General features: G+C 41.3%; 1 protein-coding gene across 15 annotated transcripts in view; it reads right to left on the bottom strand.

The window, feature by feature from the left end:
• Nucleotides 1-13,948, bottom strand: part of LOC135106514 (multiple PDZ domain protein-like) — a 456,199-nt gene extending 442,251 nt beyond the window's left edge. For all 15 annotated transcript variants that reach the window (XM_064015606.1, XM_064015607.1, XM_064015610.1 and 12 more), the window contains exons 1-2: nt 13,842-13,948; nt 3,260-3,407 (exon numbers count right to left, since the gene is read on the bottom strand). In XM_064015606.1, coding sequence (XP_063871676.1) covers nt 3,260-3,262 — 3 coding nt within the window. In that variant the 5' untranslated portion in view covers nt 3,263-3,407; nt 13,842-13,948. The remainder of the gene's footprint in view (nt 1-3,259; nt 3,408-13,841) is intronic.
• Nucleotides 13,949-15,382: the final 1,434 nt, after the last annotated feature.

Raw genomic sequence — 15,382 nt, 5'->3', positions numbered from 1 at the left:
GACGGGTGACAGCTACCTGCAGGTGGGCGAGACGGCAGCAGCGAGAGGACCTGAGGCAAAAGCTCTGTGGCTCAGGGGTTGGCCACAAGACCTGGTGGAGGCTTGTCAAGGAGCAGCAAGGAACAGGCCGCCGCGACACTGTTCCTCCACTAACAAGGCCGGACGGGACAACAGCCGCCAGCAGTGAGGACAAGGCTTCTCTACTCGCTGATTTTTTCGCAGAGAAGATGTCAGTCACTGATCCGGGTAGACGTCCACCTCACCTCCCTCAGGAAACAGACCACACCGTCGCCGATGTTCAGGTGACACGTGAACAGGTGGAGCGGCTGATGAGGGAAGTAGAGGAGAACAAAGCCACCGGCCCGGACGACATCAGCCCGCGGCTCCTCAAACGTTGCGCCAGTGAGCTGTCAGGTCCTCTCACCAGCGTCTTCAGGGCCTGCCTGATGGAGCACAGGTGGCCCTCTATATGGAAGGAGGCGCGAGTGGTACCAGCCCACAAGAAGAACTCAAAGTCTGAGCCCAGCAACTACAGACCCATCTCGCTGCTCTCCGTGGTGGGCAAGTTGCTGGAGCAGGTGGTGGCAGGTGTCATCTGTCATCACCTGAGTGAGCACCGCCTCCTCTCAGACAGACAGTTCGGCTTCCGGCCTGGCCGCTCAACAGCGGACCTCCTCACCCTCCTCTCCCAAGGCTGGCAGGATGCCCTGGACGAAGGTCTGGATACTCTTGTGGTGGCCCTGGACATTGCTGGGGCCTTTGATAGGGTCTGGCACGCGGGGATTGTAAAAAAGCTTTGCGCCAAGGGTATCCAGGGCAACCTCCTTGCACTGCTCGAGGACTACCTCCAGGGGAGAACCCTCCGGGTAGTCATCAATGGACAGGCATCCCAGCCGTTACCTATACAGGCCTCAGTTCCACAGGGTTCAGTGTTGGGCCCGATCCTGTGGAACATATACATCGATGACCTCCTGCGGCAAATCCCGACTCTGCTTGCATACGCCGACGACTGCAATCTCTCCCGCTCCTACTGCCGCTCCGACAGTCAACGAGCCGTTAGAGAGCTAAATAGGCAGCTCAGGCTGGTGATGGAGTGGGGAGAGGCGTGGCAAGTCAGCTTCGCTCCAGAAAAGACGCAGGCCATGGTCATCTCACGGTCCCCAGCTGCCTCCCCAGCCGTCTCAGGCTGTCTGATTTTTGGAGGCCAGACACTTCCCCTCCAGGAACACGTCAAGTTGCTGGGAGTGACAGTGGACTGTGGCTTGCGCTTTGACCGCCATGTTGCTGCTGTTGCCCACCAGGTCTCCCAGCGAGTCTCTGCACTGCGTCGGATGTCAGGAAACCTCGACTCCCGGGGCATCCTCACACTGTACAAGGCTCAGATACGGCCTTGTATGGAGTACAGTGCCTTGTCCTGGATGTCGAGTGCCCCCACCCACTTGCAGAGACTGGATGCTGTGCAACGCCGTGCCCTGCGCTTGGTGGGGATGGACGGACAGCAGCAGCAGCAGCAGCAGGAGGAGCAGACCGGAGTCACGTCGCTGGAGCATCGGCGGGACGTGTCGGCGCTGGTGGTCCAGCACAAGGCCCGGGTTCTGGAGGTCCCTCATCTCAGCTCGATAAGGCTCCCACCACGAGCTGTCCAGAGGGAGTCCAGGACCACCACCTCCAATGACATGCTGGTGCAAGTGCCTCGATCTTACTCGAGGCAGCACCAGCGCTCTTACACAGCTAGAACCTCCAGACTGTGGAATGTGTTTACGGCAGCCACGAGTGATACACAGACAATGACACTCCAGCAAGTGAAAGTGGCTGCACACAGGTGGCGTAAAACACAACCCCCCACACTAGTACTGTGTTAATCATGTCTATATATATATATATAGTAGGATGAGTTTACTTTTTGTATATATCTTCTTCTTTACATTTAAGTATAGGCTTTTCAAATAACAGCATAAAAAACGTGTTGTTTTAAGCCTGATGTAAATTTTGTTTAAATAAAAAAAAAAAAAAAAAAAAAAAAAAAAAAAGAGAGAAAGAGAGAGAGAGAGAGAGAGAGAGAGAGAGAGAGAGAGAGAACTAACAAGATTCCAAGTTCAAATTTTACTGTTTATAATTCTCTCTCTCTCTCTCTCTCTCTCTCTCTCTCTCTCTCTCTCTCTCTCTCTCTCTCTCTCTCTCTCTCTCTCTCCTTTCTTTTCATTTCCTTATTATCCAGTTCTTGCTTTTCACAAGTAATTCTAGTTTGCATCTTCCCTTCTTTACTGTCTTCTTCTTCTTCTTCTTCTTCTTCTTCTTCTTCTTCTTCTCCTCCTCCTCCTCCTCCTCCTCCTCCTCCTCCTCCTCCTCCTCCTCCTCCTCCTCCTCCTCCTCCTCCTCCTCCTCCTCCTCCTCCTCCTCCTCCTCCTCCACACTTTTTTTTTTTGTTTCTCTTTCTGCTTCTTTCTTCTCGTCCTAACTTTCAAGCTCTTTTTTTTTTTGTGTGTGTATCTCTTCCTCCGTTACCTGATATTGTTTTAAAGTTTCAAGAAGCAGATGTATTTTCAATCTCTCTCTCTCTCTCTCTCTCTCTCTCTCTCTCTCTCTCTCTCTCTCTCTCTCTCTCTCTCTCTCTCTCTCTCTCTCTCTCTTGAATTCCTTGGTCTTCTAATCTCTTCTTATTCTTCACTGTACAGTCATCCTACAATTCTATTTTTTTATATTTTTTTATTCTTCATCATTAACCTAACTCCTTTTCCTCATTTCATTTACTTGTTCCTTATTAATTTAATTTTATACATTTTCTTCCTCCTCCGCCTTCTCCTCCTTCTCGTCCTCCTCCTCCTCCTCCTCCTCCTCCTCCTCCTCCTCCTCCTCCTCCTCCTCCTCCTCCTCCTCCTCCTCCTCCTCCTCCTCCTCCTCCTCCTCCTCCTCCACACTATTTTTGCTCTTACTACTCATATTACTGTCGTTGTTTATGTTATTTCTTCTTCTTCCTCTTCTTCTTCTGTTTTTCTTCTTTCTCTCTTCCTCCTCGTCCTCTTTTCTATTACTATTGATATTATGAATGCTGCTAATGTTATTCCTCCTCCTCCTCCTCCTCCTCCTTTTGCCATTACTACTGATACTATGAATGTTACTAATACTATTCCTCCTCCTCCTCCTCCTCCTCCTCCTCCTCCTCCTCCTCCTCCTCCTCCTCCTCCTACTGGTACTCTTGCTCCACCTCCTCCTCCATCCCTATATCTATCATCTGGAATCCTTCTCTTGCTTCACTTACCATGTCTGTGGCGGGCTGATCCTGCGAGGGGAGGGCGCCTGGGAGGGGGTGAGGGAGAGGTCCTGGGCGTCCTGGCTCTGCTCGGCGGCACCACTGTCAAGCTGCTTCTCCAGGGGCGGCGCGCGAGCCACCACCAGATCCACAAGCCCTGGGGAGGAAGGGAAATCAGGGTTATAAGATGCAGGAATTTAATAAAGAAGGTTCTCTTAAATATTAAATTATTCTATTCCTTCAATTTTTAAATCTAAGTTCAACCTATGTATAGAAATTCTTTTGATTTTCTTTTTTTACTGGGTAATGCATATTAAAACTGAACAGGTCTCCCTCTTTCTGTGTGTGTGTGTGTGTGTGTGTGTGTGTGTGTGTGTGTGTGTGTGTGTGTGTGTGTGTGTGTGTGTGTGTGTGTGTGTGTGTGTGTGTGTGTGTGTGTGTGTGTGATCATAAAACTCCTACTTTCAAATTTTGGAATTATTCATGTCTTCGATTTACGCATCGCCTCTTCTCACATTATTCTTCCTTTTTTCTTCACCCTGTGGCCTTGTTTACTGTAGGTGGCTTTGGTTCAGTCTTTCCTGTGCCTTATACATATCACCTTCAATTTCCTTTAGTTTCTTACTCATTTAATACTCATCGTTTCTTTACGGTTCAGTACGTTCAAGTCGCGTCTTAAAATACCTCATGATACTATCGAATTCGTACATTTTCTTGTATGCTAACTGAACTTACCTATCTTCATTTTTTTTCTTTTTATTGATATGGACTTTTTTGTTTCTTGTTTAGTTTCTTACTTATTTAACATTTATCGTTTCTTTACATTTTAGTACGTGCAAATCTCGCCTTGAAACAGTAAAGGATAGTCTCCAAAGTGTTTATTTTCTTATATACTAATCTGTCTTTATTTTCAAGCAGTTTCCCACATCTTAAACACATGATTTTTGAGTTACATTGCGTCCTTTCCTAATATTCAATCGTTTTCTTCAATGTTAACTTCCTATGTATGAGCCGCTTTTAAAACATCAAGTTACTTTCAACAGCGCCTAATTGCTTATATTCTCAATACTTGTCATTACTTTAACTAATTCTCTTCAACAGTCCAAGAAATTGCCCGCCCCCCCCCATCCTCCTCTCCTCTCCTCTCTCCCTCTCTCTCTCCTCTCTCTCTCTCTCTCACTCTCTCTCTCTCTCTCTCTCTCTCTCTCTCTCCTCTCTCTCCTCTCTCTCTCTCTCTCTCTCAGCAGCCAATCAACAAGCGCATTGGCAACTGTCACTATTACCGATTAGCGGAGAAATGCGAGGTTTATTTCATGACATCAACTGCGGACATACAAATTCGAGGGCTAAATATAGACTTTTTTTGTGTATAATACATAAATACGAGGGACCATTTTACCGCATCAATTGAACTCATATAAGTTTTGAGGTTAAATTTATATATCTATTCTTTACTCGTCCGTAGTGAATTGGGTCAGAGGGAACCTGTATAAAAGTAAATAAAAAATGTTCGTAAATAAATGAACTCACGGTTGAAAATTCTGATATGTTTCAATTTATTTTTCTTTCTCTTCTGCCGCCTTCCTGCCTTACTTCCCTCTCTATCACTCATCCTCCTGATTCCTCCTCCTCCTCCTCCTCCTCCTCCTCCTCCTCCTCCTCCTCCTCCTCCTCCTCCTCCTCCTCCTCCTCCTCCTCTCATCTCTCTTCCTCTCACCTCCTACCGACTTGTATTCCATCCCATTCTTCATCCTCTCACTCTTCCTCATCCCCTTCTTCATCCACACTGCCCCCTCCTCCTCCTCCTCCTCCTCCTCCTCCTCCTCCTCCTCCTCCTCCTCCTCCTCCTCCTTCTCCTTCTCCATCTCCTCTTCCTCCTCAAATCTTCTCTTTCCGCTCACCTCCTGCCGTTGCCTCTTCCTCCCGCTATATTCCCTTCCCAAATCCACTTCCTCCCCCCTCCCCCCCTTTTTTGGATTAAGGTCAGTCGCTTCCATAAATCACAAAAGAGAATTATGAAGCGAAATCCCTTATATTTTTTTTTTCCGAGTTTAAAGAAGAAAAAAAAAACAAGTAAAAATATTAAACCTTCCATTGAGTAAAAAGTGAAATTATATGGAAATCATGAAAAAGTGACAGAGAAGAGATAACAGACAGTGAAAAGAAAAGTGTATGAGGTAATTTACGAAGAATAATTTAGTGGGAAGGAAAATAATGAAACGAAAAGGCGACAAAAGAGTAAATATTAAAAGCTGTAGGAAAAAATATTACACGGAAAGCTAACACAAATTCCAATCACTGAAAATAAATATGAAAAATTAACTTTGAAGGTTATACGGGAAAAAAATTAAGTTACCGATAAAGGAAGCGAGAAAAGTACAACTCAAAAGGGTAAAAAAATAAATGTATTAACAAAAGTGGGAGGTTGAAATGAGGCTTCGAACCGTCGCTCGATGCTTCTGACCACTAATGAAACGCTTCCTGAACCCTTATTGTCGATGGCTGTCAGGCACTGCAAACATCATCACCCGGACACACACACACACACACACACACACATATACGGTAGCTCATCATTTTCAAACACAACAGGACTTTATCAGCTTTTTTCCACTCCTTTTTTCCCCTCGTTTTTCCCCTCACCCATCATTACTAAGCGGGAGGAAGCCGTCATTTACAAGATTTTTTTTTTTTTTCCCCGCAGAATCAAACATTTTTTCCCACACGAATTCATGTTTTTTTCCACCATTTTTCATTTTTTTTTTTTTTGGGGGGGAAGGGGGAGGTGTTGCCCTGCACATGTCATTCATATAGAGTTTTTAGGTATGATTTTACAGCCTGAAATTCTCTCTCTCTCTCCTCTCTCTCTCTCTCTCTCTCTCTCTCTCTCTCTCTCTCTCTCTCTCTCTCTCCTCTCTCTCTCTCTCTCTCTCTCTCTCTTTGATCGACAACCTAGACTTTTTTCTTTCTCTGGCGGAGTTTCATAATGTTCCAGACTCGACTTCGAATCAGCTTCATTAATTCACAAGCAACTCAGCGAACGAACGAACGAACGAACCAAAAAAACGCAATGCAAACAAGTGCAGATTATTCAGTAAATTAGGAACGAATAAGTCTTAATGAAGGTGTTTTTAAATGAATTTCCCTTGCGATAAACAAATGAATATGCTTCCTCTCTCTCTCTCTCTCTCTCTCTCTCTCTCTCTCTCTCTCTCTCTCTCTCTCTCTCTCTCTCTCTCTCTCTCTCTCTCACCAGTAACTTATATTTGCCTCAAAAAATGGCGTTTTTTTTTTTTTTTATGCATGTACGATCAACTAAAACAGGAGGAGAGTTGCAAGAAGGGGCGTCAGAGAGTGGGCGGCGCAAGGGGAGGGAGGGAGAGAGGGAGGAAGGGAGGGAGGGGAAGCGAAGTGGAGCGGGGACGGACAACTGAAAGGAAAAGATTTAATATTCACATTCACTTTTCAAAGGTTGGTCACACTTCGGAGGGTTTTTCTCTGTAAAGGTAAAATGTGCAGTCACTTTCGATCAGTTGGTTTCCACACTTTATTTTAGGTTAGGTTAGTTTTTATTATTATTATTATTATTATTATTATTATTATTATTGGCGTAAAGGTTGAAAAGGATGCGTTGGGGGGGACAGTTAATTTTAAGAGCTTCAATGTTTTTACACTCTCATCTCCCGCGTTATGAGCTCCTCTGTGTGTGTGTGTGTGTGTGTGTGTGTGTGTGTGTGTGTGTGTGTGTGTGTGTGTGTTTGTGTGTGTGTGTGTGTGTGTGTGTGTGTGTGTGTGTTCAAGCTTGAGTGTCTGGGATTTGCTGTTGTACCGAATATTATTGTTACTATTATTGTTACTGTTGTGGGGATTAGGAGGAGGAGGAGGAGGAGGAGGAGGAGGAGGAGGAGGAGGAGGAGGAGGAGGAGGAGGAGGAGGAGGAGGAGGAGGGCTGGAATGAGAGGGGCATGAAAGGTTTATTTGGCTGTTATGTTTTATGTTATGAGTATGAATATTGTTGTGTTTCTTCTTTACGAGTATTATCTGTTTTTTTATCATTTTCTTGCATGTATGAACAACAATTTACGCCCACAATTTCCGAGCCATATATTACATTTATTTATTTATTCCTTTGTTCTATTGATTCTTCTCCGTACAGTCATCTTTACTTCCCATTACTTTGCAATTCCTTTATTCTCGTCTTTTTTTTTCTATTGACACTATAAAAAAACAAAACATTACTATTTCACTATCACTATTACTACCATAACTATCAAACTATCACTTCTTTGTCTACTAACGTCTCCTTATTCTCCTCCTATCCACAATATAAACACCATAACAACAGTACTTCACCACCATCACCACTACCACCACCACCACAACACAACTACTACATTGCCACTATACTCTGCCAACTAACGCCGCTGGCAATACGTTCCAGGGAGCTGCAGAACTATAAGGGAGATGAAAGGAAACTCCAAAGACAGTATATGGTAATGCAGGTCGGGAAGAGGAAACTTAGTAGAGAATTCTGGTGATGATAAATGTTTAAGTTTGGACAGAAAGGAAACTTAAAGGGCAGAAGTGAGTGAGTTTGTGTTAATAATGATTTCCTCTTTGTCCTTGTCCTCGTCCTTCTTTTCTTCTTCTTCTTCTTCTTCCTCTTCCTTTTTTTCTTCTTCTTTTTCTTCTTCTTCCCTCTTTCTCTTCTCCTCATGTTTGCGTTGTTTTCTTCAAGATGTCTTATGTTTAAAGTAATGGTGTTTACTTATATATATATATATATATATATATATATATATATATATATATATATATATATATATATATATATATATATATATATATATATATATATATATATATATATATTATTTATTTATTTTCTAATCAGTAGCATCATTAACTTTATTTCTTCTTCTCCTTCTCTTCCTTCTGTTCAACTTCCTCTGTCATCTCTTCCCTCTTTCTTTTTCCTTTTCATTATTAACATCATTAGCAATACCATTACTCCTCCTCCTCCTCCTCCTCCTCCTCCTCCTCCTCCTCCTCCTCCTCCTCCTCCTCCTCCTCCTCCTCCTCCTCCTCCTCCTCCTCCTCTTCTTCCTCCTCCTCCTCTTCTTCCTCCATCATCTCCGCCTGCATCCCTTGCCTCTTTGCTTTTCATTAGCATCATCAACATCAACGTCAAAATCATTACTTTCATATCACTACCAATATTATCATTATGTGCCGCCGCCTCCTCCTCCTCCTCCCTCCTCCTCCTCCTCCTCCTCCTCCTCCTCCTCCTTCTATTCCACCCCCTTCTCCTCTTCCATCATCTCTTACCTTCCCCCTCCTCCTCCTCCTCCTCCATATCACAATCAAACATCACCAAACCATAACTTCCAAGGCAGAACCATTACCAGCATCATTATCAGCCTCACCACCACCACCACCATCATCATCACTATCATCACCATCATTAATTAACACACTTCCCACTTCGCGCCATTGAGAGCACACCACCTTTAAAGTTAATGACATCAATTACGTGGCATCTGTGACGATGGGGTTATAAATAGCATTAATTAGGCCATCTTTACCAATGATGATGATTAGCTTATTTATTGCCTGCTGTTTCCAATATATTACTTCCCCGCCTGCACTGCAATTAACACCCATCACAGCCTGCAACACTACGTAGCATCATTAAAACCTATAATTAAACTGTAAAAAGATGCGCAACTATTGACTAAACGTGACACTTTGTTAATACATCAGGGAGGGAGGGAGGGAGGTGACTGGCAGAAAGAAAGACAATTTAAACTGACGACTAAAGAAAATGATGAAAGACTGATAAAACTTTAAAGATATCGGCACTGAAAGAATACGAATAATTCAGACAGATAAAACTGGAAGATAATGAAAGAAAAGAAGGTAAAGAAAGGAGGGAAGAGACAAAAAAAAAAAAAGGGCAGAGAGACAAGAGAGAATTTTACGCTAAGCAAAATTAATAATGAAAGATTAATAAAACTAAAAATATATATATAATGGAATAAAAAGAAAGATTGGAAGGAATCAGAAAAGTAAGGAAGGGGAGGACAAACACTGACGAAATTTACACTAACGATCAACAAAAAAAAAAAAAAAAAAAAAACTTATGAAACTACAAGGATAATGAAATCGAACGAGGAAGAAAAATGACAGAGAAAAATAACGAAGAGATGATTGAAGAAAATAATTAGGGAAAACTGTAAGCAAGAAAATAGGAAACAAGGAAAAGCTATGAGATGTAAAAAGGAAAAGCAAGAAAATATAATAAGAGGAAATCCTTCTCTTCCTTTCTCCCTTCTTCCTGTCTTTTCTTTCCTCTTTTTTCCTTCCCTTCTTCCCTTCCATTATCCTCCTCTTCTCTCTCTGACACCGCTTTCATCCATTTCTCTTCCTTACTGTTATTTTTTTTCCCTTACTCCTCATTTGTCTTAGTTCCCTTTCCTTTTTTTTATTCTCTCTCCTTCCCTCCTACTTCCCTCTTCCTCTTATTTCCTCATCCAATTCGTCATTATTATCACCTCTTCTCACTTTCTCTCTCCCTTCCTATCCTCCTCCCGCCTTCCATCGCGCCTTTCATGTCTTCCTTCATTCTTTCCTTCCTTTCTTATGACCTAAATTCCCTCTTTCCGATCCCTCTTTTTTTCCTTCTTTCGTTCTTCCCATTTTCCTTCATTTCCTTCTACCTTTACGATTCCACTCCCTATTCTTTTGTTTCTTCCTTATTCACATGTTTATTGTCTATCTTTGTATCGTGTAGTTCGTCTTTGGTTATTGTTGTTATTGTTGGTAGTAGTAGTAGTAGTAGTAGTAGTAGTAGTAGTAGTAGTAGTAGTAGTAGTAGTAGTAGTAGTAGTAGTAGTAGTAGTAGTAGTAGTAGTAGTAGTATCAAACCATAATAAACGGCAACTATCCAGATGAAAGAATAAAAAAGTTCAGTCTCTGCTTTGTTTTGTAGTCTATTATTTTTTTTATTATAATTTTTCCTCTCTTTTAGATGAACATTCAGTTAGTTCCTCTTCCTGACTTTCCTTGACCTTTGACCCCTCTCTCTCTCTCTCTCTCCTCTCTCTCTCTCTCTCTCTCTCTCTCTCCCTCTCTCCTCTCTCTCTCTCTCTCTCTCTCTCTCTCTCTCCCCCCCTGACGTCTCAACAATAGAATCAGTGCAACAATACAGGTGCAAAATACATTCAGGCAAATTAATTAGGTACGAGGCAAAAAACTTGATACAATCCCAGGTAAGAGAGAGTGAGCGGGTACAGAGCAAGTGCAGCGTGAGACTGAAAGGTGAGAGCAACGGTTCTATTATTACCTGTACCTTAATTAATACAAGATCCAGGTATTATGCATGAACGATGAGACGGAGAGAGAGAGAGAGCGAAAGAGAGAGAGATAGAGAATATACAGTGTTGACGGCCAAAGCACAAACCGAAGCGAACTCGCCCAAAGGAATACACTGTCAGCTCTTGAAAAAAATAACATACCCGCGTCAGGCAGCTCATTAATAACGCAGACAACACTGGGCGCCGCACCGAACGCACCTGAGCCGAACGTACGAATCAAACCGGAAAAAAAAAATATTTGACTTTTGTTGTTTTGAAATACTATCTACAGAAAAAAAAAGAAAAAGAAAATAACCCAACTACGTACGTTCTGTAAATATCCCCTTTTCAATCTATGTTTGTTTGTCTGTTTATGTATTTACTTATTTTTGTTTGTTTGTCTTATCTATCTATCTATCTATCTATCTATCTATCTATCTATCTATCTATCTATCTATTCATGTATTTGTTCATGTTGCTTTCGATCTATTTATCTAACAATATATCTATTAGTATTTTCTACCTGTTTATATTTATCTTTTTTTTTTGTGTGTCAATTTAAGTACTATCTATCAATAACTAAATTTACTAATCTCCTTATCTATCTATTACTCCATATATCTAAATTCCCCTCCATTTCATCAGAACACGTTGATCTATTTCACCTCCACACAACACACTTGAAAACCCATCACCAACATACAAAACTATCCATTTTCCACTCTTTCTATATAAACACACTGCCCTCCATTTCAATTCCACATGTTTATCTATCACATTTTTCCACAACAATCTTAAAAAAAAAAAAAAAAAAACACCATAACCTTCAGTCAACTCGCGACACCCTTCAAACAATTTACCCCCTCCTTCTGATTTCATGTCCCTCGGAATTCTTAAGTTTGTCCTCAACTGGGGACTTGTGGGGACTTTAATCGCCCGTCACATCAGGATTCACGACCGTCTCCCTCCCTAGCCGGCGACGTGATAGGGAATAAAATGATCCTTCGGTGATCTTTTATCCTTTAATTTCCTTCCTTCCTACGTCCTTCACTTCGATTCTTCATAATTCCTTCCTACGTTCTTCATTTTTTTTTTTTCGTCTTCAAGAGTAACCTAAGTGTGATTTGGTGAATTCCTTCCTTCCTTCTTTCCTTCCTTCCTTCCTTACTTACTTACCTTCTTCACTTCGATTTTCCGGTGTTAAAAGTGTCGTTCTGTTTCCTTTCCCTTTCTCTCTTCTTTCTTTCCTTTCTTGTGTCTTCAAGCTCGATTCTTCTCCGTTAAAAGGATCCTCAGGGAGCCATTTTATTTTCTTTTTCTTTCTTATTTCTTCCACTTCGATTCTTCAGTGTGGAAAGTATCCTTCGGTGATCCTTTCCTTCTTTCTTTCTTCCTTTTTTTCACGTCCTCTTTCTTTTTATTTACTTCACTTTTAAAATTACTAGTCTCCTTCATTCCTTCCTTTATTCCCTTTTATATTTTACTTTCTCTACTTCCATTTCTTTCACATTCAAAAATATTCTTCGGTGACCTTTATCCTTTCCTCCCTTCCTCCTTTTTTTCTTACGTCCTGCAATTCGATCCTTCACCTCCTTCACACTTGCACAAATACCTAACATTGGGAGCAAAAATATCATGTTTTTCTCTCCCTCTTTAGATTACTAATTGCAAGACAGAAGCACGTTATTAGAAACCAATTGCCAACGAACGCAAGTCTCTATTTCTGTTTCGTTACATTTCCACGTATCAAAGCATTCATTCACACATCCATATCTAATAAATTATTCAGAAAAAAAAAATACACGCTACACTATTACGTGATGTAGTTTTGGACGTAAATAGATCAGACGAAGAATTACGAAGGAGTGTGTCTTTTCTTTACAACACGAATACCTGGTCTTTCATTCTACACTGCCACTTACTCACTACTTCTTACTCCCTAACAAGCATTCAGAATAAGACGTGGAGCCCATTGTGTTCTATCCTGGTAGCTCAACAACCTCCTTCCGGCAACACGAGGCACAATCCACGGCACGCAACACACTAAGGAACACACTGACACACCCACACACACCCACACACACACACACACACACACGCCAATAAGCAGTCACGCATCACGTACAGGTATGCAAAGTAATGCGTGCACACGTGGCGTCTATGTCTTGTCGTGAGTTACTGTTTCATATGTTGGCATGTATATTTTACTTATTTCCTTTATTGTTTCTTTTCATGGTTAATTTCCTCGTTCATTCTGCGCATAAATTGTAATGTTCCCTTTATTTCGTGGCTTATTTTATTGATTCTAAAAGGCGTCGTGCATACTGAGAGGTGGTAATATCTTATAATTTGGCCCCTTATTGAACAGAATTATACAAGTGGGCAGAACGAGAGACCATCTAGGGAATGCAAATGAAGGTAAAAAAAAAAAAATGGGGACATGAATCTGAAATGTAACTAAAAAAAAAAAAGAAAAAAGAAAAAAAAAGCAAGAGTAACAAATGACGTTGGAAATTATAATAATAAAAAAAAGGGGTAATGGAAGCAGGAAAGAACCCAAGGAGAATTAACACGTAACAATAACAAGAACTCATAAAGGTACACGACGAGAATGACATGCTACACAGGACTGAAATTATCCCAGGTAGGACAAGTAAATTAGAAAAAAAAAAAAAAAAAACCAGGTAAAGAACAGAACCCAATGAAAACAAACACAAAACACAGGACAACGAACTTAAGATACACGACGAAAATGACACACTACAGAGAACAGGTAGTCCCAGGTAAGACCAATAAAAATTCAAAACAAGGAGTGAACTAACAAAAAGAAAAATAGAAGTAAAGAAAACCACAGAAAAATAAACACCTGACAAGAACACGTTAAGCTACAAGACGAAACTGACATGAAATAGAAAACGGGTAATCCCACGTAGGACACGACAAGGAAAACTTTAAAAAATACAGGTAATACAGGTAAAAAAAAAAAAAAAAAGGAAAATAAACATAACACTGGCAAAAAAATGCAAGAAATAATTAAGGCACCAAAATAAATCAACACAGTATAAAGGACAGGTAAGAACAGATAAAACATGACCCACAAAACAAAAATAAAAATACAAACGAAGGTGAATAAACAGAAAACACTGACAAAAAAAAAAACATCAAGGTACCAAAACAGACAATAATCCCAGGTTTCTCAGGTAAGAGAGGTAAGGTAACTACTCGTAGGTACTCACGTGTGGCCTTCTGCAGTATGCCTATAGCCTGCTGGTGCGAGATGTAAGAGTCCAACACCTGCCCGTCGATGGCCAGAATCTGGTCTCCCTCCTCGAGCCGCCCATCTCTGCAATGAAGGAGAAATATTGGTTAGTAAATGGAGCTGATATGGTGGTGGTGGTGTTGGTGGTGGTGGTGGTGGTGGTGGTGGTGGTGGTGGTGGTGGTGGTGGCGGCGGTGATAATACTGATGGCGATGTAAGTAGCAAAGTATTAGTGGTGATAATAGTAGTAGTAGTAGTAGTAGTAGTAGTAGTAGTAGTAGTAGTAGTAGTAGTAGTAGTAGTAGTAGTAGTAACAATAACAACAGGATAATAACTGCAATAACAATAATAACAACAATGATGACGGTGAAATAATCATCTAAGTTCAGTGTGTGTGTGTGTGTGTGTGTGTGTGTGTGTGTGTGTGTGTGTGTGTGTGTGTGTGTGTGTGTGTGTGTGTGTGTGTGTGTGTGTGTGTGTGTGTGTGTGTGTTCGCAAAGTGTGTGTGTGCATGGGCGGTCACTTCCCATCACCATAAAAACAATGCGCCATAAAACACAGGAAATTATGTTACTTCCGGAGCAGAGTGGTTACAGGTTGGACGGCAAGACTTCCATCAATTACCAAGCCCAGTAAAAAAGTTAGAAATATCTGTCATTCACGAGCAATAACATCCTCGCGTACAAAAATAACACTGACATTAAGTTCATACACGAGGAGGCAGGGCGTGTATATAATTAGCATACAGAGTGGTTAAAAATGCACGCAAAATGAATTAGAATCACGGCGAGAAAGATAAGAAAATGAAAAAAAAAAATATTAGGGAAGGAAAATCAAATCAAATAAGAATGAGCGAGAAAGAAGAAAATAAAGAAAATAAGGAATTAAAATTAAAAAAGAAAAAGTATGTATACAAAACAATCACAGCAAGGAGAGAAAATAAGAAAATACGACAGGTTTAAAAATACGAATACAAATATCAGAGTAAAAAACGAGAAAGTGCGACAAAACGAGAGGAAATAAAAAAAATTAAAAAAATACGGCGCAATATCAAACTTATCTTTAAATCTTCTATCGTACTGATCTTGCTATGAAATTTCCAATCCCATCTCATCCAGTTCAGAACCTTGACAAAGAAAGCAACACTGTATATATCTTCAGAAAAATTATAGAATATGTGCCATTTTAACTGACTGGATGACTGATAGACTGATAATGATGAGTTAAAAGGAAATAGCACCTTTTACTAGTGAGAGAGAGAGAGAGAGAGAGAGAGAGAGAGAGAGAGAGAGAGAGAGAGAGAGAGAGAGAGAGAGAGAGAGAGAGAGAGAGAGAGAGAGAGAGAGAGAGAGAGAGAGAGAGAGAGAGAGATGCAATTACCACCACAAAGACCAACAAAGAAGGACATTCATAATAAGAAACACGTGGGAGAGAAAAGTGTCGCCAGAAATCTGAAGAAAACGTAAAGCCGAAAAGATTTAAGTAACAGACACGCGTCGCATACATTTGTTCCTTCCA

The sequence above is a fragment of the Scylla paramamosain genome, chromosome 13, assembly GCF_035594125.1.
Source record: "Scylla paramamosain isolate STU-SP2022 chromosome 13, ASM3559412v1, whole genome shotgun sequence".
Taxonomy (NCBI): Eukaryota; Metazoa; Arthropoda; class Malacostraca; order Decapoda; family Portunidae; genus Scylla; species Scylla paramamosain.
The sequence above is the reverse complement of the archived record's forward strand: the minus strand, read 5'-3'. Positions and strand labels throughout refer to the sequence as shown.